This window comes from Cordyceps militaris (genome assembly GCF_000225605.1).
Source record: "Cordyceps militaris CM01 unplaced genomic scaffold CCM_S00004, whole genome shotgun sequence".
NCBI classification, from domain to species: Eukaryota; Fungi; Ascomycota; class Sordariomycetes; order Hypocreales; family Cordycipitaceae; genus Cordyceps; species Cordyceps militaris.
In genome coordinates, this window is record NW_006271972.1 from 3,590,027 (window position 1) to 3,617,928 (window position 27,902).

General features: G+C 56.2%; 9 protein-coding genes across 9 annotated transcripts in view; 2 read left to right on the forward strand and 7 right to left on the reverse strand.

The window, feature by feature from the left end:
* Positions 1-275: 275 nt before the first annotated feature.
* On the forward strand, positions 276-3,104 carry CCM_06150 (cellobiose dehydrogenase; the record flags this gene model as incomplete). Its single annotated transcript, XM_006671291.1, has 6 exons — positions 276-324; positions 395-1,260; positions 1,318-1,697; positions 2,160-2,337; positions 2,452-2,530; positions 2,836-3,104. The coding sequence occupies 6 exons, from the start codon at positions 276-278 to the stop codon at positions 3,102-3,104; spliced, it is 1,821 nt and encodes a 606-aa protein (XP_006671354.1).
* A 1,557-nt stretch (positions 3,105-4,661) lies between these two features.
* On the reverse strand, positions 4,662-9,829 carry CCM_06151 (serine/threonine-protein kinase sck1; the record flags this gene model as incomplete). Its single annotated transcript, XM_006671292.1, has 9 exons — positions 4,662-6,123; positions 6,181-7,457; positions 7,724-8,030; positions 8,191-8,394; positions 8,459-8,616; positions 8,673-8,810; positions 8,868-9,278; positions 9,349-9,364; positions 9,486-9,829. The coding sequence occupies 9 exons, from the start codon at positions 9,827-9,829 to the stop codon at positions 4,662-4,664; spliced, it is 4,317 nt and encodes a 1,438-aa protein (XP_006671355.1).
* Positions 9,830-13,910: 4,081 nt separating this feature from the next.
* Positions 13,911-14,214, reverse strand: CCM_06152 (uncharacterized protein; the record flags this gene model as incomplete). The annotated part of the gene is made up of 2 exons (XM_006671293.1): positions 13,911-14,047; positions 14,109-14,214. The coding sequence occupies 2 exons, from the start codon at positions 14,212-14,214 to the stop codon at positions 13,911-13,913; spliced, it is 243 nt and encodes an 80-aa protein (XP_006671356.1).
* A 526-nt stretch (positions 14,215-14,740) lies between these two features.
* On the forward strand, positions 14,741-15,609 carry CCM_06153 (uncharacterized protein; the record flags this gene model as incomplete). The annotated part of the gene is made up of 2 exons (XM_006671294.1): positions 14,741-14,907; positions 14,970-15,609. 2 exons carry the CDS (start codon positions 14,741-14,743, stop codon positions 15,607-15,609), a joined length of 807 nt encoding a protein of 268 aa, XP_006671357.1.
* Positions 15,610-15,680: 71 nt separating this feature from the next.
* Positions 15,681-17,479, reverse strand: CCM_06154 (iron-sulfur cluster assembly associated protein Nar1, putative; the record flags this gene model as incomplete). Its single annotated transcript, XM_006671295.1, has 2 exons — positions 15,681-16,796; positions 16,892-17,479. 2 exons carry the CDS (start codon positions 17,477-17,479, stop codon positions 15,681-15,683), a joined length of 1,704 nt encoding a protein of 567 aa, XP_006671358.1.
* A 925-nt stretch (positions 17,480-18,404) lies between these two features.
* On the reverse strand, positions 18,405-19,633 carry CCM_06155 (C2H2 finger domain protein (Gli3), putative; the record flags this gene model as incomplete). The annotated part of the gene is made up of 2 exons (XM_006671296.1): positions 18,405-19,027; positions 19,105-19,633. 2 exons carry the CDS (start codon positions 19,631-19,633, stop codon positions 18,405-18,407), a joined length of 1,152 nt encoding a protein of 383 aa, XP_006671359.1.
* Positions 19,634-20,256: 623 nt separating this feature from the next.
* CCM_06156 (phospho-2-dehydro-3-deoxyheptonate aldolase) lies at positions 20,257-21,596 on the reverse strand (the record flags this gene model as incomplete). The annotated part of the gene is made up of 4 exons (XM_006671297.1): positions 20,257-20,411; positions 20,466-21,368; positions 21,438-21,492; positions 21,588-21,596. 4 exons carry the CDS (start codon positions 21,594-21,596, stop codon positions 20,257-20,259), a joined length of 1,122 nt encoding a protein of 373 aa, XP_006671360.1.
* A 1,081-nt stretch (positions 21,597-22,677) lies between these two features.
* CCM_06157 (fungal specific transcription factor domain-containing protein) lies at positions 22,678-25,738 on the reverse strand (the record flags this gene model as incomplete). Its single annotated transcript, XM_006671298.1, has 7 exons — positions 22,678-23,787; positions 23,838-24,089; positions 24,141-24,767; positions 24,923-25,129; positions 25,199-25,429; positions 25,583-25,598; positions 25,638-25,738. 7 exons carry the CDS (start codon positions 25,736-25,738, stop codon positions 22,678-22,680), a joined length of 2,544 nt encoding a protein of 847 aa, XP_006671361.1.
* Positions 25,739-27,066: 1,328 nt separating this feature from the next.
* CCM_06158 (uncharacterized protein) overlaps positions 27,067-27,902 on the reverse strand; it is a gene marked incomplete at both ends in the record, with an annotated part of 2,540 nt that continues 1,704 nt past the window's right edge. The window contains 2 exons of the mRNA XM_006671299.1: positions 27,067-27,366; positions 27,518-27,895. Of these exons, the coding sequence (XP_006671362.1) occupies positions 27,067-27,366; positions 27,518-27,895 (678 nt within the window). The remainder of the gene's footprint in view (positions 27,367-27,517; positions 27,896-27,902) is intronic.

The following is a 27,902-nucleotide window of genomic DNA, read 5'->3' on the forward strand; positions in this document are numbered from 1 at the left end:
CTGTAATTGGGGGGCGTGCAGCTCTACCACTCGTGGCGGACACACTAGATAGTTGGAACAAAGGTACATATCTCGAGAAAAGCCCTCGTCAACGGGTGGCCTGTCCGTCCCTCCATCTCTTGTCATCACTGTACATCAATTTACGCACTCTGTCCATTCTGCTGTACGCAGCACAACAACACAGCCGCTACATTCGACTAGCATCGACTACAACAGACGACTTCAAACGGCGACAGATAACATCTCGCGTGCTAGAACCGCGGGACCAAGGCATCATGGGCTTGGGCCATTCCTTTGCCAGCGCTATAGCGCTGGTCGCTCTGCGTACGTTTTCTCCCACATTGTTGCAGACCCTTTCCCCCCCAGCTCACAGTCTCTCTTTTTTTTTTCCCAGACTCCCTCGGCGCGCTCGCCGTCAGCGCCCCGCACTGCGTCGGCGCCAACTCGCAGGTGTGCTTCACCTGGGGCGTGCCGTCGGCCGCGATCCAGTCGGGCACGGGCAACGTCTACTTCCAGCTGCGGGCGCCGGCGACGTACGCGTGGGCGGGCCTCGGCATCGGCAGCCGGATGAGCGGCGCGCAAATCTTCCTCATGTACAAGGACGGCACCGGCAACGTCACGCTCAGCACGCGCACCGGCACCGGCCACGTCATGCCGCAGCACACGCAGCGCCCCGCCGTGGCCCTGCTCGCCGGCTCCGGCGTCGTCGACGGCCAAATGATCGCCAACGTCCGCTGCGCCGACTGCGCCCCGAGCGCCAGCCTGTCCGCCGCCAGCGGCTGGCTGTCGGCGTGGAAGGCCACCGGCGCCCTCAGCTCCCAGGACGTCGCTGCCCGCATCGACTACCACGACGACCACGCCGTCTTCCAGATCGACCTCGGACAGGCCGCCCTCGCCGAGGATGAGAACCCGTTTGTGGCCAGTAGCGGTGGGAGTGGCGGCAGCTCCGGCGGCGGTACCAACGACGGGACTGGAAACGACGGGACTGGAAGCGGCGGGACTGGAAGCGGCGGGACTGGAAGCGGCGGCAGCATCGTCTCCCCAGGCGGCGGCGGCTCCGGCTCTGGCGTATCCCCCGCGCTTCGCTATGGTCACGGGGTCCTGATGATGATTGTCTGGGTCATCTTGTACCCTGCCGGCGCTCTTCTGATGCCCCTCCTCGGCAAGTGGATATTCCATGCCGCGTTCCAGACTATTGCCTTCCTGGCCATGTGGGCAGGCCTTGGGCTGGGTTATGTCATGGCCGATCAACTCGGCATTGTAAGTCATCGTGTCGCCCGATCCTTCTTGTCCAACCACAGCACTAACATGGTATAGTTCTGGCAAAACACGCACACTCGTCTCGGAATCATTGTCTGCGCCTTGATGTTCCTGCAGCCCATCCTAGGCGCCCTGCATCATCGGAGCTTCAAGAGCGCCGGACGCCGCGGCCCGCTGAGCCACATTCACGTGTGGTACGGCCGCGCCCTCATGATCCTGGGCATCATCAACGGCGGCCTGGGCCTGCAGCTGGCCAACGCGGGCATGCCTTTCCGTACCGCGTACATTGTGCTCTCCGCCGTCATTGCCGGATCCTATTTCCTGGCCATCCCCTGGTTAGAGCTGAGAAAGGCCAAATCGGCCAGGAATCAGCCCATAGGCAGCCCTTCACGAAAGGGCCTGGCTAGGAGTGCGGCCTCTGACGAGACTTCAAGTCGGTAGGCGAGCGTGGTGCTGTAAATCAGTGTTGTCTTGACAATTGTTGAAACCGGTTGGTGGTGCCTAGTTAGTGGCACTCCCCGAACACATAACCTGTTTATTGTTCATTTTCTTTTTCTGTATTTGATAGATTGTTTATGCCCCAAGAGAGCGAGTATTAGTACATGTCTTTTTACAACATCTTCTCATTCTTCAAGAGATGGGAGACCACAGGGTCAAATTCGGGGTCTGCATTTTAGCTGCGAGGTAACCCAGCATCAAACTCGGGCAGCTTTAGGTCGTCAATCTGCAGCCAAATCGAGGCAACTTGCAATTGTTTGTCTGCTTTGTCCACATGAAGATTGCATTCCTCGACAATCCGGTGCGTTGTAGTGTCAGTCAACTGGCCCAACAAGCCTCCTTCATAGCTTGATGCAACCACTACAATTGAGTCACGTGATCCAAAAAAAAAAATATGGCAGCCTCCGCCTCAGGCAGAAACTTGGAAACCAGCCACGGGCTAAGCCGGGGGAGAAGAGACCCAGCCAAGGTCGACATCACGATTTTCACAAAACCCTCAGTCCATCCTGCCAATCTCGGGTTTTCCCATTGAGCAACGCCAACCCATCCAAAATGCTCAGCCAAATCTCTCGGGTCGCTGTGAGTTCTCCCCACCCTGCTGTGCCCTTTTTGCCGCGCAATCTTTGCCGCCGCTTCGTCGCTCAGGAGCTTTTTGCTGACTTGAGGGGGGGCTGTCCTGTTCCCGGTTAATAGCGCGCCCGCTCCGTCATTGCCACCGTCTCGCGATCGGTACAGACAAGGACCTTTATTGCTCCTACCGTCTCTCGCAGAGGTAAGCTTCCTTTTCTGAGCGGAAGCGATGATTTTCCTTTCGACCGGGTTGGATATGGGCGATGAACACGAGGTGGTACGATCGTCTCGGAGAACAGCGGATTTTGCAGCAAGCCGAAGCGCCCGACCAACTCAAGCTCGCCGCGTACCGCCAACGACATCAATTGGTCGAATTGCAACACCTTGTTACCTAAGGCACTCGGAGAATGGAACTTCATTTCGGGGCCGCGGCTCTTTTCTTTTTTTGCGGCGCTGTTGATTCAGGAGCAAACGAAAGCTAACACTACTTGTCTGTTCTTCTTCTAGCCGACTTTGTCCAGGAGCTGTACCTCAAGGAGCTCAAGGCCTACAAGACGCCCGCCGTCAAGGAGAACGACTCGGTCGGCCAGGTCCAGACATTTTCCGAGCCCAAGACGCCCAAGTCCCCCGAGGAGGCCGACCTCGCCAGCAGCCTGCAAGAGTACGAGAGCATGGCCGTCGAGATTGAGGGCCAGGACGCCGCGCAGCAGTCTGGCACCCCCGCCGTCCTGCCCGACTGGCTCGAGGCCGAGACCGAGGAGGCTCCCAAGCACTAAACCCCGACAAACTTGCCATGAGAAATAAATGCATGACGGGAAAGGAGCGAACCAAGTTGGGAAATCTCGGCAAACAGAGGACCAGAAATATCCGCCATGACTGATAGGGAAAACCCCTTGCTATTTGTTTTAAAACTCGGCGCGCCAATTGGCATGGTGGATGGACGCGAGATGACGGGATATTAATCTTTGGGCTATAGGTGTGGAGAGCCGTGGCTGTAGGAGACGTGGGAAGGGGGTACGCGGACATGACTGCTATACGGGCGCGGTCCTATCGTCTACTTCTTTTGTACGCGTTTTCCCTTTGGACGGCTGCTCACCCGCTCGGCATTCGGGCTGGGCGGAAACAGGATTCAGGTGCCGGACGAATCCTTGTTGTACATTTTTTCCTTGTAAAAGAAATCAGAACAGCCTTGCATGAGTGTAGGATGTTGATACGTTTCTTTATATCGTTTCTTTTTTCTGTCTTGTCTCAATGCAACCAATCCTAAGCGTATTACCCGTCTCTGCGTGATGTGTGCCTGTACTTTTTATAAACCCTGGATGCGTTCCAATACGAAAGGTCGCCAATGCATAACGCAAGCAGCATGTGACGTTGCCCTGCTGTTCATCATGCACAATCTTGTTCATGTAACTACGGGTCTTGTACATCCGACACTCGCGGCCAATCGACACCACGAACCTTGCCATGTCCTGGTTTCTCTTACAATGGCCACGAATACCAGGTCAGCACGTCGGTGGCGTGTAGAGTCCCAAGATGCCCATAAAAAGACCAAGAGGCAAAGAGCTATTATTTTGCAGTACATGGAGGCACGCCAGCACAGCAAAACACGTCGTCACCATTGAAGTACTCCCACATCAGTCTCCTCAGCTCTGGAAGCGACGCAGATGAAAAGAAGAAACTAAAAAAAGAACCTGCAGTTTGTTACAAGACAGCAGACGAAAGTGAATGACCTGCACAGAAAATGGTTGATACGCTGACCCATTCTCGCCCTCATCTCAAGACGTCAAGTCCAACCCACTCGTTCCCTTGGGCACACACCATCAACATGAATCTCAATTAAAAGGCTGTCTTCTTTTTCTGCTCTCCATTTTCATTCTTCAATAGCAGGAATCAACTATCCTCTTCTTTACAAGAATATGCGACATCAACGGGCAAGGAGTGCACGTACTAGGAGACAAGGCAACATCATCATCGTAAAACAACGCCGAAAAATTTCATTATCAAAACACGCAATCAATACATAAACACAGGGAAACAAAAAAAAAGGCCAAAGAAACAATAAATACATCACCATTCCAAACGCCAAGATGAGTCTGTACGTGATTAAAGTTTGCCTGCCTCCCTTTGCCCGCCCAAAAAAAATGCCTGCCAGAATGATTCCGCCAACCGCCCGCATGCCCATGATTTCGTAAACAAGACAAAAAGAAAAGAAAAGAAGAACGTCTTTTTTTAATTCTCCCACCCAGTGCCTTTTGTTTTGATCCTTTTTTTGCATAATCTTTCCGGTTTTGTTTTATCGCAAGGGTACCACAGCATAGACACTGAGCTGCATATTAATCATCAAAGTGCCCACCCACCATTTGCTCGTCGTGAGTCGAAGTGCGCACGATGCCACTCATCCTGTTACCCTTCTTCACATCAAAATCGTCCAGATTGTCCCAGTCGTCATCGTCATTGCCGTTGGTGTGGTGCCCCGCATCGTCCATATCCTCATCGTCGAGGTGCGCGCGGTCACGCATGTGGTCGTCTAGCGCACTCTCATCGACAAAGGTGAAGCCCTGGAAGTTGGCCTGCACCGACGGCGACAGCGGCGTCGAGGCGGCGTAGCCTCGAGCGAGAGCCGCGGCGCGCTCGTTGAGGGATCCGTTCTGGTCCAAAGCGGTGGTGAACTCGGGGTCGAAATAGGACACATCGGTTTCAGACTTGAGCTTGGGCTTGAAAGGAGGAGCGATGCGCCTTTGTGTCAGGAGCGTCCAGTCAATATCGTTGAAGAACGGATGTTGCTTCAGCTCCTCGGCGTCGTCCGTAGCACCTAGGCGATGCTTGGGATTTCTGTTCAGCAGGCCCTTGACAAAGTTGCGGCCCTCTTGCGACAGTGTGTCCCGCGGAAAACGGACCTTTCCAAAGGCGATATTCTTGTACATTTGCTGCGTATCTTCAGCATAAAAGGGACTCCAGCCGCAGCACATCTCAAAGACCAAAACACCAAGTGACCAAAAGTCTACCATCTTGGTATAGCCAGACTCGTCGAGTAATACTTCGGGTGCGAGATACTCGGTGGTGCCACAAAACGTATTCGTAGTGTCATTCTTTGTGAGGTTGGCCTTGGAGAGACCAAAGTCGCACAGCGCAATGTGGCCATTGGCATCGAGTAGAATGTTCTCGGGCTTTAGATCTCGGTAGACAATGTCGTTGTTGTGGAGATGTTGAATGGCGAGAATCAGCTCGGCAATGTAGAACTTGGCGCGTCTCTCGTCGAAGCGGCCCTCCTTTTGCAAATGCCAGAAAAGCTCTCCGCCAGACATGTAGTCGGTAACCAGATATAGTTCAGAAGGGGTTTGGAAGGAGAATTTGAGGGCAACAATAAAAGGCGAGTCCGTGGTGGCGGTGCGGACAAGAATGTTGCGCTCGCCGACAGTGTGGGCCACTTCCTTCTTCTGTACAATGACCTTTTTCTGCAGAACCTTCATGGCGTAGATGCGCTGCGTGTCCCTCTTGCGAACCTGGTAGACTTGGCCAAATGTTCCCTTGCCAATGAGCTTCAGAATTTCGAAATCGCTGGGGCCGTAGTGCTTCTTTTCCGTACGCTGGTACAGGGCTTCGACGTAGACCTCGCCAGTGGGCGCATTTTCGGCAACAGTGTTGACGTGGCCCTTGAGGGGGAACCAGCCGCGGACCGGCGTCTCCTTTTCCCTAGGCGCTTCAAAGTTGACATGACCGAGAAACTCGTCGCCGTTATTGGGGGTGTGGTCGTATACGGACACGTCTACCAATGAGCCGGAGGCGACAACATCACTGCGAATATAGGGATTAGCTGAAGAAACCATACGAGACGAGCGTGTTCGTGCATACAATACAGCCTCCGCATCCCATTTGGGACTTGTGAAAGAAGAATTGCGGCCGTTGCGGCTGCGGAAGGTGTTGTAATCGGTGATGCTGGTATTGCTGCTCTGACGACTCCGCATGGGAATGGCCATGGGACGGCCAGAGTCACTCCCTGATCGTTGGATGGGGATGCTACCGATAGCAGCCTGAGCGACATTGAGGGGTTCGTCGTCCTCGGTAGGTCGAGGACCGCCCGAGATGAGCTCGGAACGCTGAAAGACGACAACGACGTATGGATCGTGACACTTACGCAGACCGCGAGCCTCGGAGATTTTGATCGTCAGCTTGCCACGCGAGGGGGGAACCTGAGCACCAGTGGATCGAGGGGTCTGCGTTCCGCTGGTTTCGGCGCCATCGTTGCTGGTGCGGGAGACTGAGTCTTTGCCGTCTGATAGTGAGGGACGGGCAGTCGAGAGAGCTCTGGTCGGGGTAGGAGGACCGCTCTTGAAGATGATACCACGTGTTAGCTCTTTGAGCCCACCAAAGGAAAACCACTTGCTAGACGGTTGGGTAGTTGAAGAAGAAGAAGAAGCAGAATTAGAAGAATTAAGAAGTGTAGTGTTATTAGGGTTGGAAGACTGGGCGCGGCTCTCATCTAGAGAGTGGACACCCCGGGTAGTGAAGGAGAGCTGCTGGGCGGCGCTCATGGCATTCGCGGCAAGAGAAGCAGACCGGCCAGCCGGTGCAGGGTCTTGCGGACGGGTGTTCAAGACGTGAATAGCCGAGCTTGCAGAAGAGCAAGGCTGCGACGGTGGTGGGGTGGGATAGGGATGGATGTTTGTAGTGAGATGCTGCGTAGGGCCGGGCCTGACTGCTAGAGGGACGGGAAGATGGGCAGCCGCCGATGGATGTGAAGGAGCGACGGTCGAGGAGGACGAGGAAGAAGGCGGCGCGCCAGCGTCTGGAAGAGGTGGTGGGCGCATTTGAGTCGCCTCGGACGCCGGTGACGGAGCCTCATCATCATCGGCCGCTGGTGCATCGGGGGCGGCGGTGGCAGCAGCAGCGAGGGCAATCTGGGGATTTTGGGATGTGTTGTGGGCATTGTGCTGCCGCTCGTCGAGGGAAGAAGGCGGAATGGTTGTAGAAGGGTCTTGACGAACCTGGCCGAAGTAGCTCATGATTCCGGGGAGGCGCTTGTCGTAGGGGTCGGGTTGAGGCGTCGCAATGCCGGATCGCGGGGTGTCTGAGCCTATTTGGTCGATGCCATCGTCTTCGGCGGCAGTTCTAGTGGATTGGTCAACAGTCTGCATGGTGGGCAGATGATTGAGAGATTTTATTGCAATATCGCAACTGCTTGAGAGGGGCCGGAGGAGAGCGAGAGGAGTAGACGGGGAGGGAGCAAGGGCAAGTGAAAAAACCCCAGTGCTCAAAGAGGAGACGAGGAGGGAAAAAAGGCGTGGTAGAAGTGGGCGGCGAGCGCGGGGGAGGGAGGGGCGTTGGGAGTATAGTTTGCAAGTGGTTCTTTGCGAATTTAGAGCGGTTTTTTTTCTGCCCGTCAGTCCCAGCAAGCCGGCTCGAGGAAAACTTGAAACGAGCAGCCGGTGGGAATAGAATGATGAGAGAGGACTAGTTCATGGCTGTTTGCCAAGCCCAGGAAGGAAGAGGTGGACCGGACAAGAGTAATGGAGAATGGAGATGTGAAGTTGTCAGAGGCGAGGCCGGCAACGGAGGAAAACGCTTGTGCGTCAAAGAGGCCACTTGTTGATGATGGAAATTTGAGGTGAAGGGGGGAAAAGTATGGCAGTAAAAAGTAGAAGCGATGGGAAATGGAAGCGGCGCAAAAAAAAAAAAACAAAAAGAGGACGGAGTAGCCGTTGCTGCTATGGAGATAGAGTGCAATAGTGAGAGTGTAATAGTGAGCAACCGAGTATCCGTATGGGAGCGAGGATACAAGGTTTTGAGGCATGCGCAATCAAAAAAAAGGTTGGGTTGACTGGGCTTGCTGGCCGGCTGGGCTAGGTTTGCGCCCCTGCAGACCGGGCGGCAATTCCGAGAGCGGATATTTCCAATTTGCCCTCTTTTTTATATATTTCCTTTTTTCCCCTGACTCTTTGGGGGATGCAATTGATTTGATTAATCGCCAGGCGGGCCAACCGACTGACAAGTGGCAGTGTCAGTGGCAGCGAGATAGGCAAGTAGGATGGATGGGCCTTTGCGGGTATTGACGAGAACTGGTGGCCACTAGCCGCAGAACCTAGTCTAGTACCTAGGAGCACGCTTGGAAATAGGTGCATCAGATAGGTACCGCCCAAAGCCACCTTGAGACTCAGTGCTGCCCAACGAGACTAGATGCCGGGAGATGCTGTGGCGCGCGCCGTCTGCGACAGCCCTGAAGGCTAGCAGCCGTGAGCTGTCCAAGCACAAGTGCTGTGCCTCGTCAGGACGTGGTGCTGGCTGGTTGTGCTGACCAGTCGTGTACATACTAATCAGTAGTACCAATGGTGTGGTTGTAGCCATGCATGTATGTTGTCATCGGGAATAGTAGGCGAGCGTCCCGAATTGGCAAGCCATAGAAAATTTGGTCCAGGTAGCGTTTGGCGGCCCAAGGAGCCATTCTCGCCGGCCCACCACAAGTCGGCGCCACGAGGGGGGGCCGGCTATGGAATAAGGTACGAATAGACGACTTATCGTGCATGCAAAAAGCAGACGCAAACGGAAATGCCGGCGTGCCTGTCATGGCTGGCATGGCCGACGTCGTGGCTGGCCGAGGCGGTCTGCATGCGAATGGGCGAGGCTGAACCCTGACGCGAGCGACAACGGGCATGAAATGAAAGAGTGACGTCCATGGCCGACAGCAGCAGCAGCAGCAGCAGCAGCAGCAGCAGCAGCAGCAAATTAAACACGGTTCGAGGGTGCGTCGCAGCCAAATGCAATGCACATCGGATCCTCCATCCCCTTTCTCCATGTGGGCAGCGCATTGGATATTGCCATGTGGTTTCGTAGTGGCCCCGGAGGGAGAGAGGAGAGAGGGCGGCAAAGCGCGGGAGGAGCAGGAAGACCGGGGCCAGCGAGTTCGTCCAGACGGAGGCGTTCGGAGAGACAACCCAAGAGGTCAACCAGGCTGGCTAAAAATGGAAGCATCTGCAGAAGCCGCCGCAGAAGCAAGCCAGAAGCACATGAGAAGCAAGCTCGGACCAGGTGGCTGGACTGGCTGCAACCCCCCCCAAAAAAACTCAAGAGTCAACCCGGAGATGATGGGTGTTCGCTTTGTCTTGGCTGCCAGCAGGCAAAGGGGCCCTCGTGCGTCTTCAGCGCTGTTTTAGCGGGCAAACCGCCAGAGACCGAAGAGACCAGCAGGGCTCCAGCGCGACTCTCCACTGCACCACACCTGTCGCTGACTCGCAGTAATACTGCCCAGGCGTGCGTGGCGGGCAAGCCGTTTTGCTTCTCTCCAAGTCTGCCCTCTTGGCCACGCCTTGCCCGGCCCATAAATAAGCCGGCGCTGAATCGAAGCGGAGCAGCACCGAATGGCCATGCCACCTAGGTAGGTAGTTCGCGACCGGTTTGCGTAGGTAGGTAAGACGTTGGGGTGGCCAGCCGTTCCAGCCAGGCTGAATTTCGTTGATGCTCGTTGCGCCGCCTTTCCGGTGGGAGAAGACAGCCATGGCACAGCCATTCTCGTCGCTGACAATGACGCTTTTGCCGTGTCGCGCCCCCTCATCTTTGCGAGTCGTGATATCAGAGAGCCCCGTTTGCCGCAGGTCGCCGTCTCCCGAATATCGTCCAGTGTCGCAGCATTCTCCCTGGATTTTTTGAAAAAAAGAATAAGAAAGCTCCCAACTTGGCAAGCTTTCGACGAGACCAGAAAAGGATTTGTTGATGCATGCTATCACCCGAGCAGCACGGGTCACCAAAGAGCAACGGGTTGGCAGCCCAGCCCACTAGGGCCAGCCGCCGTTGAGGAACCACTTCCCATGCCGCCACTCGGCGACGGACATGTTGGAGAACAAAAGAAAGGAACAAACAAAGAAACAGTAGAGAACAGCCCACTCACTTGGACATCATGGCTTGCGTCGCTCTGCGCAGCAGATCAAAACCTCCACCGTTGTTGTGGTGCGGGTGCGGATGCGTCGTGTCGTTTCCAGTCATTATGCCGGTCGTGTAAAAGGGAACCTAGATTAGAAAAGAAGAACAAGAGTGTGTGATGTGAGAAGAAGAAAACGAAAAGAAAAAAAAGAATGGACAAAGGGAAAAAGAAGGGAGGAGAAATTCCAGACAAGGTCAACGGCAGAGATGGTGCCCGCAGTCAAGGTTTGAGCCGTCTCTGGTTGATGCCGGGCAAGGTATATGTATGATGCAAGTGCGAAAGTTGACGATGAGAGCGGCCGCTATCGCGAAGCGCCTTGATTATTATTAAGAAGAATGAAAGCTGCGTACCGTCGTCTACCCGCCACCTCGTGCTGGGGGGGAGGCAAAGTACCTTGCCTTACCTTGTCTTACCCAGCGGCCAGTAATATGGTAGAGCGCGCGCCCGCCGAGAACATCGCCGGGAGCACGACAGCTAACGGGGTAGCACACCTACAAGAACAAGCTTCGAGCCGTCCGCCACCGCCAATCGCTTGTATTCTAGCAGGTTGCACGTATTCTCCCTAGATTGTATTTCTCGTCTGTTTCATTGTGCTCATTTCCTCCTTGTTATTCTACGCCCCGGCCACCGCACCAATCTACCGGCCGCCTTGATGGCCCGGAACCCATGTGCTGTACTTGTGCCTCTTGTGCCTCCAAATCCAGTGGCGGCTCTCTCCATCGGCCGCCCATAGTTAATTGCGGGACACTTGGATGTGCTTGCCTTCCCCGCAGGCAATGGAGGGGAACAGCCATTCATAACTAGTGCGTTTATGAGATCATTCGTTGCCCGCCTGCCTGGCATGCTCGTCGTTTCTTTTTTCTTTGCTTCTACATTCTTGGCGGGGGGGCTGCTGTCTGATGATGGAAGCCTCCTGCAGTATCCCCTCATATTACCCCTCACCTTATCTTAAAGCTTGCGTACTGCACACGGCGGTGCTAGACTGCCAAGCTAGGTAGGCATCACCGGGAGACAGAGAAACCGCCGGTTAGGAATACTATCATCTTCGTTATTCTTACTATTATCGTACTTGTTAACGTCTTAATCTTTCTAATAATAATCAGCTTCTTCTCTTCTTCTCTTCTGATTTTTAATTTTAATTTTAATTTTATTTCCTTTCCTCCTTTTACTGGTAACCCTCTTTTATGGAGTATCATCTGTCAGATTGTATTCTATTCATACTGTAGGAATAACGAAACTTTGTAGATTCTCTTAATAAACCAAAGAGAAAAGGGAAAAAGGAGGAGCCTCTCCGAGTTCGAGTCATCGTTTTGATTATTAATAACGAGATGCCAACAACTCTACATCTCAGTGCTGCGAGGCGATGCATCCCCGTTTGCCACCCACGACCCAAGCGCCTAGTGCATCTCCAAAACTTAGACTTTCCAATTCCTCATCTTCGACAACCGACAAGTATAACAATGGAATCAACACATCATTCAACAACATAACCGTCACAAAAGCAATGGCCGCGGAGAAACAAGCTCCCTATCGGAACCGGACGTGCCGAGCTACTACCCCTCATTTCTGTCATCCTCTTCATCCAGGTTATCGAGTCACAGACATAATCCCATCGTCAAGCCCCGGTCCCAACTGGAGCAATAATAATGGCCTCGCCGCCAAACCAAGACCGGCTCCGAATTCCACTTATATCGTCGAATCTCCGCACGGATGAAGCACCTTTGGACTACGTAGCAAGTTATCCTTACAACAGCCAATATTGATTTATAAAACATCGTGCATGCTAACGTCCTTGACCTCTCTCTTTTACCCACACGCTGGCACACCAGTCATGCAAATCAGAGTCTCGCCGTATGCATACATACATGTGACGAAATTACATACAAGTTATCATTAATATCTACCAAAGCAAGCAAGCAGCACACGTTCTCTCCTCAAAAGCTCCAAATGACACCCAGGCCATGCACGTTCCCACTTCCCTCGTCCCTCTCCCAATTACCCAATTCCTGCAATCCCATCACCTTTCCCCCCTTTCTTGCGTTTCAGCCAGTCGGCTCATCCCATGTACCGTATCCGTAGTTACGAATGCGTAGTCCGTACATGTTTCCCCCCATCCCCCGAAATAGCTTGATACGCAAGTCCAATCCCAACCCTTGTCATCAACGACCTTTCGCAGATCAGCCCCCTTCGTGGTGGCTTTTGCCTCGATGCGCTACTGCATTTTGATTGCTCCCTTGCCCTCGTACTCTTGCAGATGAGAACAGCCACATGTATATGAACTCACACTTTGCCACTTCAGCCCGGAGGCGGTGTACCACGCACGTTGGCACGCTCAGGCGTGGCCTCGACCTCGGCGCGAGACTGTCAGAGCGCGGAACACGCTCTACGATCGCCTCCCGGATTACGATATCGACATCTCGTCATATATCATAACCGAGTCTCGGACCACTTCGGGTCTCTGAAATAGTGACTACCCATGGAGGGGACAAAAAACTGGTAGTCCAGTCTGTAGAGACGAGAGTAAAACGGTTATAAGGGAGAAAGGGAGAAAGGAAAAAAAAACCAAGAAAGACTAAAAGGGTAAAAAATATCATTAGAAGGATAAAAATCATAATACTGAGAAGATAGTAATACTAGAATAGGGAAGATCATAATAGTATTGCTAACCGGCGGTTTCTTTTGTCTCCCTGGTGCCACCGCGACCAGGGAGTACATCAACCACGCACTACCCCTACTCTGACCTTGGCAATCCTCAGATGACGGGTCACGGCTGTAGCTCATGCACGCCATTGCGCCGCAAACCCGTGAAGACTGCTATTATCAGGTTTTGGACGGAATAATAACTGTTGTGTCTACACGCCACTCAGCGCCGCCGACCTGGGTGGCTGACACGGCGGCCCGAGATGTCCCCATCGCTATTCAACTTCCCGGCCTCTGCGAGGCTGTATAATGTACTAAACTCAATAATCTCCTATGTTTAGCTCTGAAATCTGCGCGGTTGAGCAAAATCCTAAAACCCAGCCTAGTTTGCCATGTACAAAAGAAATAGTAACCACACCGTTCGCTTTCGCTGTTACACTGCTGATCGAGTATGCTGAACAACACATTTTCCATTCCTCAGCCGCACATCGCACACCTCAGGTGGTACACGACATTCGCTACATCCTTCTAGCTACGCCGTTGCTCCGGGGTGGCTAAGAGTCTGTATAGCGTTCCTTCTCCAGCTCAGCTTGCATCGTAGACACCAAGGACGTAGCCATAACATATACAACGCCCACTAGGGGTATATTATTTTCTATTTGAATAGTACGAAGCTATCTTCGCACTGACTTGGCGATACTTGCGGTGCTGGACAGCATACTACAACCATTATGAAATGACGTTCTGGTGTGAGCAGCCACGACTGTATCCTTATCGCTGCACAGGGCCTGTATCCGCATACTTGCATGAGGCCAGTCGGAAAATGTCTATGTATGAAGCCGTATGATATTGTGTAATGGTAGAAGTATGGAAACCGGGATTCTGACGATGTTTGCTTTTGCTGTTGCACACAAACTGGTGATATGTGCCCTTGAACCCCGCTTCGAAAATGGAAAATCCAACCCTCTACTTTCGAGAGGCCACGCTGAAGAAAACACCACGCTGAAGAAAACATCGTCGGTGCAGATCCCTATGACGAAGCCCGCTGCGCCTTGGCCTTTCTGATCGCATCCAACCAGCTCTGCGTCATCTCGGCCGTCACGCCTTCTGGCACCTTGGACTTGGGATCTGGTGACGGACGAGCTTCCAGGGGATCGGGGTAGCGAGCTGCATCAAGTTATCAGTCTCAGATTCTACATATAGGCTGCCGCAGCATCTGCCAACTTACTTGGGTTGAAAGCAGCATCGCTCAGCCTGCTCTTGAGGTGGGCCTTGTCATCCCGAATGCGTTTGCCATGGGCCTTAGTTGGCACCATCGGGGATGAGTCGGTCATTCGTGTCGTGTTGAGCGATGAATATGTTGGAAGAAAGGAGAAGCAGCGAAATTTGCCTGCCCGTCGCCTTTATTGGCATCTACTTGGAATATGACGGAGGAGTGCGAGTTGGGCAGGTGGCGCGCCAACTGGTGGTTCTGCAACCGCGCCCCACCAGTCTTGTCCCTCATGACGCTTTCCAAGGCTCGAAAACCGAGCTGGTGCACACAAAACCTCACCATTAAACACGCAACTACCAGACATCCAACACCGCCTTCACGCATACCTATCTGCCCCAAGCTAGCGACTTACATGACTAGACGCTTTGATTCAGCGAGTTTCAGCCCATATTTAACCCCGATATCCATGCGTTGACCGTGGTCGAGTCTCCTGCCGTAAGCGTGCAAGAGACCGTTGTCAAATTTCATCTCACCCACCGGTTGCTGGGAGGAACCCCAGCCAAGCGTTGCCTATACCGAAACACTCGCTCCTGTATACACCCACAAGAGGAAAGTTTCAGGTCCGGAAACGGCGCTCGCGAACCACAATGGGCAAAAAGACGGCCGTTCCCGACGCCTGGGACGATGACTGGGAGGCGCAGGCGGACCAGGCTGCCCAGGAAGAGGCTGAGAATCCCACGCCTGCACCAGCTCTCACCAAAGCCGAGCGCCTGGAAGAACACGCCAAATCAAACCGCAGGCTCTGGGAAGCAGCGTACGTGGGGGAAAAAAATCCCACGCAATCCCAGAGCGTTGGAAATGCTGACCACCCTGTAGAGAATCCAACCAGACGTTTCACTACGTCGAGGCCACCAACACCGTGCCGCTCGCTGCCACGTTCAAGCCGCAGGTCAAGGTGCTCAGCCGAAAACCCGTCATCGCCAAGCGTGGCGAGTCTTCCGTGGACGACGACGACGCCAAGAAGGAGGTCCAGCTGAGCCCCGAGCAGGTCCGCGCCAGGCAAAAGCGCGAGCGCGAGGAGAAGCAGCGCAAGTACGACGAGGCCCGCGCCAAAATCTTTGGCGCGTCCGGCCCCTCGTCCCGCGGATCCTCGCCAGGCACCACGACGCCCCCACGAGCGCTCCCCGCGCAGCAGCAGCAGCAGCAGCAGCAGCAGCAGCAGCAGGGCCGAGGCCGTGGCCGCGGCGGCCGAGCAGGAGGAGGAGGTGCTGCGGATAATGCCCGCGGCAACCCGCTTGACTCGCGCCGCGCACCGCCGCCGCAGCCGGGCACCGGGAAGCTGTATGATCCCAGTTATGCGCCGAAACCCGACATGGGCTCTCCCCGGCGAGACGAGACGGCGGCGGCAGGGCGGCAAGCGCGGGACGAGGGCGCACCACTGCGGGCACCGCGCGGACCAGATGGCACAGGAAGGGGAGGGTTTGGATTTGCGCGTCGCGGCGCACGAGAAGCTTGAATTATGCTGTGACAAGCCTACGTCTATGCTATCTATGCTGTATATCGTTTAATCCCGGCGTCCCTCCGTAATTACCATCCGCCGCCAATTTTACCAGCGAGCTGCACCACGCGTTCGACTTCAGTCCCCTTGCCCACATCACTAATCACCTCGCGGTACGTCGTGAATGCCAGTTTCTGTAAATCAATGCCCGTCATGTCGGACCAGTACGCCAGGGTATCATGTATATACGCGTGCGAGATGCCGAGCACCTCGTCACCACGCGGCAGCCCGTCCACCTCGCCCCCCTCGTCCCCCGAAAAGTAGGCCTCGTCTACTTCTGCCAGCCACGCCTTTTGCTCCTGCGGGCCGGGCTTATCCGACACGCCGCCCCCGCCGCCACGACGCTCCCGCACCACGGCATCATCGACCTTGATCTGGCCGCCGCCGTTGGTGCACCCGCCCGGGCACGCCATGACCTCGACGTAGCCGTACTCGAGCGACGACGCGCCGCCGCCGCCGCCGGGCCGCCGGGCGCTGCTGCTGCCAAACGGCCTGCCGCCGGGCATCCGGGACGGACGCGCGGGCTTGAGCCGGCGCACGAGGTTCTGGATGTTGCGGAAGCCGTAGTACCGCGCGGCCTTGAAGACGGGCACCGCCGCTTCGCCGCTGCCCGCGACGGTCACGACGTACTCGACCACGTCGGCGTTGCGGCCCTGGATGACGCGCACCGCGGCGCCGGGGGTCTGCGCGGCGCGCGCCTGCAGGATGTGGTACAGCAGGCCGCCCGAGGACCCGGCGGCGCGGTGCGCGGGCGCCGACGGCTGCTGGAACAGGAACTTGTGGAGCGTGGGATCGGGGAACGGCGCGGCGGGGGGCGGGCCCGGCGCGCGCGCGAGCTGGAAAAAGTCGAGGCCCCTGCTCTCCGCCAGCATGAGGACCTCCTTGCTGGTGATGACGCAGTCGACGTCGCGCACGGGGCGGCGGCGGCCGTCGGCGTGCGGCGCAGCAGCAGCAGCCCACGCTTCGTCCGTCAGCTCCGCGCGGCTCGCCTCGAGCTTCTTGTCGAGGCACGGCATGACGGCGAGGTGCCAGATGCGGTGCGGGGGGATGCCGAGGGCGCGGCCGAGGCTCGTCTTGAGGAGCGTGCCGGCGAGCGCCTGCGGGGACTTGACGCGGGACAGGTGCGGGAGGACGTGGGGGTGCGTCTTTTCGGCGTAGCACACCCCAGCCGGGGGCACGAGGAGGCGAGGATCGGTTTTTTCGCAGCAGCAGTTGTGGAGGAGGAGGCAGCGAGCAGCACCTCGTCGGCGCTCAGCACGTGCGTCATGGCGCGGGCCGGGTTCGTGTCCACGACCCAAGCGAAGCCGGAGCCGTGGCGGCCGCCGCCGGGCAGCCCGGCGGGCCCGCGCAGCAGGGACTCGAGCATGCGGCCGGCGCGGGCGGGGGAGACGCCGGGCCCGCAGGCGGCGGCCAGGCTGGCGCGCGTCTGCGGGCTGACGCTGGCGACGAGCAGCTTTGCGTTGTCATGCTCCAAGCCCTGGACGGTGTACCGCGCGCCGCCGGGGCCGGGCGGGAGGACGCGCAGGGCCGGCGCGGCGTCGAGCGTGGCGAGCACCTCGGCGTGCGACTGCAGGCTCACGAGGACGGCCTCGGCTGAGGTGACGCACCCGGAGCACGCGAGGCAGTCGGTGAGGGAGATTTCGGCGGGTGGTGGTGGCGGCGCGGCGGAGGCGGAGCGGGCGTCGCCGTCGAGGATAACTTCGGTCTCGAGGGAGGAGGAGGAGGAGGAGGGAGGAGCGGCGGCGGGGAGCGTCTCGATCGGCTTGATGCAGGCGACGCCTGGCGCGATGAAGTCGTTGAGGTCGTCGGTGGAGAGGATGGCGCTCATGGTCGGGGTGGGGTGCGCGCTGATGAAGCGGCTTTGAGGGGAAGTGTGTTGTGCTGGTTGTATGGTGTGCTATCTCGTCGTTGGTGTTTTGGTGTTGCTGGTGGTGGTGATTTATGGGTGCATTCGTGTGACCGGCGTTTCGGCTCGTCGACGCCGAGAGGGTTCTTGGCTGCGTTTTGGGATCGCCGTGCGGTGTGCAGCAGTTGTAGATGGCCAGACCGCTTTGTTGATTGGGTATATATTCGTCTCTCAACCAAGCAGGGAAGAACAAGAGTTGTGCGTATAGAGGTCGTAAGAAAAGCAAAGGATTTGGTGGGCATGTGAAGAGGAAAGGAACGAAATCAACTTCTTTTTAGTGGCGGTTTGCCCCCGCGCAATGACAGCCAGGCGATTAGAAATTGAACCGCCATGGGAAGCCCCACCGCTGCGAGGTCGGCGCGCGCTAAACCTACCTGGGCTGCCCACTGGAGCCATCAAGACAGCACGCGAGATAAAGAAAGTTGCCGTTCGGCACAAAAAAACTGCAAAGGCTCTCTGGTAATATTACGTGGCATGTCCCGCGGGCGAAAAAGAACTATTGTATAGTTATTCTTCTCATAAACAAAAAATCAATCGCGTCATCAGGTACCTGTGCTTTGCAAACACTGTCTTGTACACATGAATGACTGAAGATCAAGTAAACACAACAAAATTCCATGGCAATATCCCATGAACCAGAAAAAACTCCCTTGAATCGTCGTACCTTTCATATCCCTCTTTCCGTTGTTGTATTATATACCTATCCATTGCCTTGGTCAGTGGTCTCGGGGTTGTCTCAGATCTCCCACGGGCGGTTCGAATTCAGGAAACCAGAATAGCGCATAGACTTCTCGTCAAGGTCTTGACCGTCCCAAGAATTCGTTATAATTGAACAGGGGCGCCATTCCTACACGGCGACAGCCTCCCCCTTGGGCTCGGCGGCCTTTTCCGGCCGCAGAGTCACAGCCGCCTCCTCGACGCCATTCTCCCGCGCCACCGGCGTCTTCACACCGTCCGTCGCCGTCGCGGGCACCGCGCCGTTGGCAATCTGCAGGTCCGCCGCGCCCGCCAAGACGGCCTGCCGGCGCTCGTGCCAGTCGACCTCGCTCTGGATGACCTGCGCGAGCAGCGTCTCCTTTTCGAGCCACTCGCGGTAGTAGACGGCCTCCCACTCGCGGCACTCGCGCGTGAGCGTCGCGCCGACCTCGCCCGCCCACTTGGCCTCCCAGAAGCACTTGCGGTACAGCTTGTCGACGGAAAAGGCGAGCTCGTCGGCCGTGAAGAGCTCGCTCGTCAGCGGCGTAAAGTACTCGGCGTGGCCGACCTCTTCGGGCGTCGCCTCGTCGCCCTCGCCCTCGCCGCCGTGGGACTGGGGCGTCTTGATGATGATCTTGAGCTTGCTCCCCTTGCCCGGCGGGCCGGCCTGCATCGACTTGGGCACGGGGTCGGATGGGCGGAGAGCCTCGGTCTCGTGGACGGTGCGCATGTGCTTCGCCAGGGCGTCGGACCTTGTAAATGATCGATCACACTCTGCAGCAGGTTAGTCGGCTGTCCGTGGAAAAGGATGGTGTGATTAAGAAGAAATTCATGGCGGTGTCAAGACGTACCTGGTAGGTAGCAGTAAAATGGCTTCTCCCTCGTATGGCTGCGCATGTGCGCCTTGAGCGCGTAGCCGCTGGCGTGCGTCAGGCCCTTGCGCGGGCAGCTCTTCCACTCGCATGTGTACTTTTTCTGGCGGTTCTCAATGTGCGAGTTGTGAATGTGCTCGACCAGCCGATCCATGTTGCCCTGGTCGCCAGCATCGCAACCATCCCAGTCGCAGACGCTGACCTGCTCCTGGAAGTCCTCCTCCTCTAGCCGCGTGTTGGCGGGCGAGCTGGGGATGTCGCCCGACGTGTCCGACGACAGGTCCGACATGCCCTCGAGCGGGTCCGGCTCGGGGACCACGTCCTGTTCGTGGTCGGCGTCGTGGACCATGGCAGATGACGCCCGCGACGCCCGCGACGCGCCGTCGACCTTGAGGCGCTTCGACGGGCGCGACGAGGCGTCGTCGTAGTCGTGGCCGTCGTCGTCGGTGTGGTCCGATGACCGCACTGAGGACAGCGGCGATTCGGGGGGTGAGTAGCCGCGGGCCATGTCTGTGTGTGTATGTGTGTGTGGGCGAATCTGACGCCGTGTGAAAAAAATGAATTGGCTGCCTCTAGTGAGGTTTGCGGCGCTGGTGTCGGGGTTGGCGTTGTTGCTGCAAATTCGCAATGGTACGCGATTGGGGAGGCGGTCGGATGCGCGCGATGCGCTCCCTAAGAAGAAATGGATGAAAGAGCGTGGGTGCGTTGGTGGTTGGGTCAATGGTCGTGTGCAGTGGTTGATGGAGAAGAGAGAAGGAAGGAGACGTTGCGTCAAGGGGGCAGCGAGATGCACTTTTGGATCATGTTTGCTGCGATAGCTCCGACTACGAGACCACGCTCCATTGGCCCAATTTTGCCTCAGCAGCGGGCCACCAACGCATTACGACACGCCAATTTTGTTAGCAAAAGAAAAGAGACTGCACTGTATTTAATTCGGACAAGAGAGACATAGTTTATCAGGTATATGGAATTTCATCGTCAGCTCATTTGAGCGCCAAATTGTATTGCTCAGATCAAAGCACATATAACAAAGAAAACTTTTCTCATCCCATGGCGTGTCCATGCGCCGGCATCTCCCAAAATCTAAACCCATCATGACATGCGTGAATATACTAAAACAAATCAACAAGCTTAAGCAGAGCCATTGATAATCTTGCGGCGCTGCTTCACAGCATCAGCCAGGTTATCCAGAACGCTGACAGTGTCCTCCCAGTGGATGCAGGCATCAGTGATGCTGACACCGTACTTGAGGCCAGCCTTGCCCTCGGCGGGCACTTTTTGGTTGCCTATGCAATGTTAGTCTGGTCACTCAGTCTGCCCGTCAAGAAAATGCGACATACCCTCGTTGTGGTTGCTCTCAATCATGACACCCATGATGGCGTTCTCGCCCTTGGCAATCTGCTCGGCGATGACGGCGGCGACCTTGGGCTGGTTCCTGTGGTCCTTGAGCGAGTTGCCGTGGCTGCAGTCGACCATGAGGCGCTGTCGGACGCCCTTGCTGGCGAGCGCGGCCTTTGCCTCGGCGATGCTGGCGGCGTCGTAGTTTGTGCCGCGGGTGCCGCCGCGGAGGATGGCGAAGCAGTCCTCGTTGCCGGTGGTGCCGACAATGGCGACGACGCCGGGCTTTGTGACGGAGAGGAACTGGTGGGGGTGTTTGGCGGCGCCGATGGCGTCAATGGCGACGCCGAGCGAGCCGTCGGTGCCGTTCTTGAAGCCGACGGGGAAGCTGAGCCCGCTCGAGAGCTCGCGGTGCAGCTGGCTCTCGGTGGTGCGGGCGCCAATGGCGCCGACGGACAGCAGGTCCGCGAGGAACTGCGGCGAGATGGTGTCGAGCATCTCGCTCGCAATCGGCATGCCGCGGTGCGTGAGGTCCACGAAGAGCTGGCGCGCCAGCCGCAGGCCCTTGTTGATCTGGAAGCTGCCGTCAATGTCCGGGTCGTTGATCAGGCCCTTCCAGCCGACCGTCGTGCGCGGCTTCTCGAGGTACGACCGCATCACGATGAGCAGCTCGTCCTGGTGCTTGCGCTTGGCCTCGAGCAGCAGGTCGCAGTAGGCGAGCGCCGCCGCCGGGTCGTGGATGGAGCACGGCCCGACGACGACGAGGAGCCGGTTCTGGGCGTCGGTGCCGTTGACCACGGCGACGGCCTCGTGGCGCGACTCGAGCACCGTCTTCTTCGACTCGGGCGTCTGCGCAATCTCGTGCTGCAGCAGATCGGGGGGCGTCAGAGGGTTGTAGCCGCGAACTGGGCAGGGGCTGCGTTAGCATGCGGCGAGTTTACATTGGGTGGCCGGATCTGGGGTCAAGCACGCACTTCGCCAATCTTCCGAGTCGGCCTTGTTGCCGACATTTTTGTTTTCAATGTAGAACTGCATCCGGAGCGCAACGAAGTCAGTCACCCCGCCATCATGTCGCTGGGGGAAAAAATGTCGCGGGGTAGGGCAGCAAGCTGGCCTGAACGTACCGAAGCCATGGTGCAAAAGGGTATAAGAGGCGCAGGCAAAGGAATAAATAGACACGAGTATATATTGGAGAGAATTGATGCAAGAATTTCGTCTCCAAAGCTGCGCAAGAGCGTGTAGATGGGTTGTATGCAATGGCAGGTTTTTTGTAGAACCCGCAAGGACAAAAGACGGCAGCAATTTGGCTGCACCCTAATTTTTGCGTGTGAAAAGCGCCGGCGCCGGAGGCTATGAGTCGATGGCGGGGCAGCCAGCGACAAGATGTGTGTGGTTTGCTCAGGCGCTCTGGCGCTCTCAATGGGGAGGGTGGTCAATAACGGCCGTGCGATTGGACGCCCAAGATCCTCAGGGTTGTGATTACATGCATGAGCCTATATCAGCAGGGAATCGTTGTCAGTCATGTCAAGATGCGGTGTATGTCGGTATCGGACCTTGCTGTCTGTCCTACCGACAAACAGAACACGGCGAGATCTCGCGCCCGAGCCAGTGGCATGATCGTGGTCTGATATGCCCAAGAGACCGAGTATAGGCCGTCATCGATGGTGCAATCGCACAAGCAGCACCGCTGAAAGGATGTCTTATGCTGTATTGTGTTGAAGCCTATCGAGAGCAAGGAAAGATAGACTGTCTCAGTTGAGTGCATGTACATCCTTCTGCCACAATCAATGCATCTTACCTACCTATTCATCTGCATACCCTTGACTCGTGCACAATCAAACGCCCCGCCAAAAAGTTGTGCAGCCGGCCCAATATCTCTAGCAAATCGGCATCGGGCGCGCCACGAATTACCCCCAGCGAATAAGTCATCGCCCTAGTCACCCGTGATTATGAACGATCAACCTTTAATGCACTTTTCATCACGACAAGTGCTGTCGCTCAATACAATACATGCACACGAGTAGTCAATGCTAGGAGTATGAGTTTGCATCAGGGTATATTGTAAAGGATAATGATGAGAAATTGGTAGCTGCGCTCCTCGTTGCAACCCAAATTTTTTCGAAGAAAAAAAAAGCCCTCCGAAATTGTCCAAATAATATACACAATAAATAGCACATGACACATGGCAAACCATAATTCGTGGCCCAACATGTGTCAGAATCGAAAATTGTCATAGTCTTTGAGAATGTCGCTCAGATCCGTAAACTGCGAGGTGAAAAAGTCATTAGGCAAATCACTCAAATCATGCGACGCAACCAGGTCCATCATGGACGTCGAGTCACTCGCCGACTGCTGCGAGTGCATACTACCCGGGACACCACCTCCACCAGTGAAGCTGCCGTCGTCGTACGGCTGCGGCGTATTCATCTGGCTGATTTGAAAGTTGTTGGTCTGCACGCCTGGCGTAAACGGCCCCGCGTCCGCACCACCGCCCATGGCCATTTCAGCAAGCGCCGCGGCGGGTGGAAATACAGTCTGCTGGTCATTGAGGACGGGTGCGAGCGGCATGGGTAGTGTTGTGGGCGGTGTGCCGACCACGTCGGTGGTAAACGGGTGGTGATGCTCAGGGGCGGCCGAGTTGGCGCGGGGCGAGTGCTGGGCCGAGGTGTGGTTGGAGACGCGAAAGGATTTGATCATGTGCTGGACGCGGTGCAGCTTCTGCTTGAGGGCGCGGGTGACGGGTGAGTGGACCGAGAGGTGCTGGACGAGCTCCATGGCGGCGAGCACGTCGGGCAGGTAGCCGACGCGGTACTCGGCTTCGGCATAGCAGAGGAGCAGTAAGAGAGAGGCAAGGGCCGTCTCGAGAAAGTGGTTAAAGGTGCGCTGCTGAGCGTGGTAGATGTCCGTCTCGCGAGCGAGCGCAATGAGCACGCGAATCGTATCCTGCGACGTCTCGGCGAGCACATTTGTGGTGGACGTGTCAAAGGGCCCGCCGCCGCTGCCGCCGAGCGACATGGCCGACTTGCGGTGAATGACGATGCGCATCTGGTTGCAGCGCAGGTAGAGCACGAGCCGTAGCCGGTACTCGCCGCGCTTCTCACGTGCGGGGTCGAATTTGTCCTGTAAGCCGCGGAACTGCAACCGCCTGGGTATGTTTTTGGAAAACTGGGTGACTTGAAAGTCGAGCAGGTTGCGCGTGGCGGCAAGGGCGGTAACGGTGGCGGTGGGGGACGAAGAGGGTTGGAGGATGGAGCGACGGACGTCGGCGGAGATGATGCTATACTCTATCATCTGTCGAAGATAGGTGGAGGAGAGCGAGTCGTCCTGGGATTTGGTTAGAAGTAGGAGGTGTGGGCGGCCGGGTGTCAACTGACTTTAAAGTGTGGTTGGCGATGAATGTCCGAGTCGTGGACGGAAAACGGCAGACCTGTGCCAAATCCCCAGCGTCGGTCGAGAGTGTATACAGACCAGTAAAACTTTTCGCCCACGTCCTTGAGCTGGTCCAGCGTCGTTGAGTTGGGCGCATCTTCGGTATTTTGGGCAATGATTTCGTGTAATGAGCGGAGCACATTGCCAATGGCTCTCCAAGCCAACATCTCCTTGTCGTTCAGGAAGAAGAAGATACTCTGGGGAAAAGGGTCAGTTGTGTTGTGCAAGACTTGTTCACTGGTACTTACGGCAAGTATGATTATGGACAAGTCCGTCTTGTTGACTGCGCCCAGCTGTGTTCGCAGCATGGCGCGGCTAAACAAGCCCTCGACAAAACTATTGGCGACAGGCAGGGTTCCGGGGTCGACGATACTAGAGGCGACGGAGAGAACCAGGGACATGATGTCCTCAATGCCGCCTTGGTCGTCGGGCACGGGGTTGGTCTCGCTGGGCGGGGCTGAGGCGCGGATACGGTGCCGCAGGGTCTCAAGGTCGAGGAAGGGGTACTGCAAGGCCACCTCCTCCTCATAAATATCTATAATACGTATCCAGAGCTCCTTGTCGAGCGGCGCAAAGGTACCCAAGGCGGCGCCAGCGGTTGTCTTACGGTGGTCGATGAGCTGTTGCATAATGTGGGAGCCAATCATGAGCTGCTGCTGGCGGCCGCTGCCAAAGAGCGAGCGGCCCGGGCCGGGGCTGAGGTCGCCGAGGCGCTTCTCGGCGAGGCGGAGGTAATAGTCGGAGCTGCCGTGGCGGGTTTGGGCGCTCGACTCGGCGCTGTTTTGTATGTGCGGCGGCGGCGGCGCGGCGGAGGGCGGCTTCTTGACGCGGAATGAGTCTCGTTCGCGGGGGGGCTTGTGAGCTTCATTGGAGGACTGTGAGTCTCGTTTTGATTTGCTGGATTTGCTGGTTGATTTTGTGAGTCAAATTGAAACGTTCGCAGTGGTACGAAGAAAGATTTGTAATGAAGAATGTAACTGTGTTCGTGTTGGGATGGGGAGGTGTTGTGTGAGTTTTGGTGGTGACGTACGAGGTCTCCTCTGTGGACTGGAAGCGTGTCGCGCGACCATAGACACACATGATGTCGCTGTCGCGACACCTCTTGCAGGGCCGTTCGCCGCTGCATTTTGTCTTTCTTTGCTTGCATGTTCTGTTGGGCGACTATGTTAGCGATGCGACTTTTGATGCGCCGTGCGTGGTCTTGTGCAGGCGAGCAATGCAAGTATTCACATACACACTATCGCGCGTGTGCAGGTTAGCAAGAGTCAATTGCGAAGCAGAATGTTTGCGCCGCTGTTTGGCGCACATACCAAGCAATGGCCACATAGGGAGAGCGCTTCTTGCGCGACTTGAGGGTGGGCGAGCCCATGGGCTGCTGCGACACGGGCGAGGGCATCGAGGCAGCGGCTGGAGGTGACTGCATCATGGCTGGTGAGTGGAGGAGGCGAGGGACGTTTTTCTTGGGCGGCGAGGATCGGGTGCGACGGCGGCGGGAGATGGAGGGCAAAGCATGGATGCGGCCATGGGAGGGGAGAGACTAGGTGACGAGCGACGACGACATGCTCACGGCTGGGGGGTTGATGTGAGGCGGTGGCGATGAGGGTTTACGGAACGGACGAAGAGATTTTTGCAAACGACGTTGACTGGCGGAGGGTGTTGGAGTGACGGTTGCGGGGATGCTGCGACGTACGACGGCTAACTTGGTACTATACGGTATACCTACTAAGGTATGGTACTAAAGAGACTAGAGGTAGTGGCTGCCAGCGGCCACCAGCGCCGGCCGGCCAATCGCAGCTCTTGTAATTCGGCGCAGCATCGGCAAATTCCAGCAATATGAAGCGCCCATTTTTTTAGCATTTTAGCACCGTTATAGAGTTTACAGCGGCCCCTTCTAAGCATCAACCCAACGGCTCCGGCGCTGCTCTGCTTCAGCGCGCTGCTGCTTCCTCTTGTGCGGGGGTGGAGATGGATATCTCCGGAGTCCGAGCCTCTCCACTCCCATAATCGCCTTCTCGCACCTCAACTATTTTGTTGCTCGCTCATCATCATCATCCTCCTTGGGGTCGCAGTCAACATGCACCCCTGAACGCCCTGAACGCCCTGGTCACACAAGCCCCCGCCCCCAAAGACATAACAAAAACCCAGTTCGACCGGCCGAGTCGCTCGGCTGTCGGCCCGCAGGGGACACGTGTGCACGCGTCCACGCGTCCACGTCGGTTTGCAGCAAAAATGTTTCACCAGCAGACACCCGTCTCAGACGTGTTGGTCGTTTGTGCAGTTAGTTGACCATGTCTTCAATCGAGTTGCGCCCGGTGACGGCCTCTGTCGGACAGCTCCCGCTTCGGCGCATTATTACAACATCAATGTTGATGGCAATGCAACACGACTGTCACAAATGCCCCATGCAGTAGGTACCGCGCACGCACATGCAGACGCCATCACGCGCACCTGTCGCCTCCGCGGCCGTGCGGATCTAAACCGGGTTCAACGTCGTCGATTTCCTCCCTCATTTTTCTTTTTCATCAGATGAAATCTCGGCCCCAGATTGGATCGGATCGCAGTGGAGGCACTCAATCTTGCAAATCCATGTGTCACGGAATCGGAATCGGAATGTCTAGGTCAAAATAGCTGACTAGCGACCTGAGCGGAGGGTCTGCTCAAGCACAAAAGATGTAAGTCGGTCCCTGTCTCGTTGAGTTTACATGGGTAGGGGTTCTTGAAAAGAAAAGAAAAGAAAAGCATGGCGTCATCATCCCAACCAGTTGCCAGGCCACGAAGTGACGCTTTTCTTTCTTCTTTCTTCTTTTTTTTCTTTTTTTTCTTTCTCTCTTTTGAGCCCGCAGCCGACCGACTCCAAGACAGCCATGTCATGCTCCTAATTTGAGCTAGGATTCTGTCGTATCTGCCTGTTGTTATGTGCAATCCTGTAGTGGATTGAGATGCTGTCGCTTACAACAAGGGAGACTGGCGGTTTGCACCATGATGCCAATACTTATTTATTTTCTGTCATGTTGTGGTATCTTAGCCTGACTATAACCATAAGTCTCACCCGTAAACCTTGCCATTCCTATCCATCACATGCTATCTGCTCCAACCTGACTCTGTAACTACTCTCCTACATAGGCATGCACAGTCCCAGCAACAATGGCCACTCTCTTCCCTCTTCGCCGCTGCTCAACCCCTTTTTCTTCGCTTCCCATCCTCCCACTCTTCATATTCTCCCCTTTTCCTCTTCCCGGCCTGGCCTTTGTCGGCACGGTCCTGCTGCTCCCGGCCTTTGTCGGCACTGTCCTGCTGCTCCCGGCCTTTGTCGGCACGGTCCTGCTGCTCCCGGCCTTTGTCGGCACGGTCCTGCTGCTCCCGGCCTTTGTCGGCACGGTCCTGCTGCTCCGGGCCTTTGTCGGCACGGTCCTGCTGCTCCGGGCCTTTGTCGGCACGGTCCTGCTGCTCCAGCACCTTAGACAAGGCCCGCAGCTGTAGCTCGCATTCCGCCCTTTTAAAATCAACCGAGGGCCAGAGGGCCCGAAGGTAAATATTAAAGTACCTCTGTTCGATGAGCGGAAATCGGCAATGTTAGTAGAGGTACTTTGTAATATGTTGCGATGCACTGGGGGAAATCTCATACCTTGGTAATTGAAGAGACGCCGTCTGGCGGGATGGAGTCGTCAAAAAGCGCCCATGTCAAGTAGCTGATCTTTGTATCCCAAGACTTCGGCTCTTCCGCAAACGGCTCCAGATTTTCGATCGCGAGGTCCAAGTATTCATTGGCTGTTACGCGTGAGTAATTGGAATCCGTATCCGAATCCGTATCCGAATCCTGATCCTGATCCTGATCCTGATCCTGATTCTGATTCTGATCCTGATCCTGATTCTGATCCTGATCCTGATCCTGATTCTGATTCTGATCCTGATCCTGATCCTGATCCTCATCCTCATCCTCATCCTCATCCTGATCCTGATCCTCATCCTCATCCTCATCCTGATCCTCATCCTCATCCTCATCCTCATCC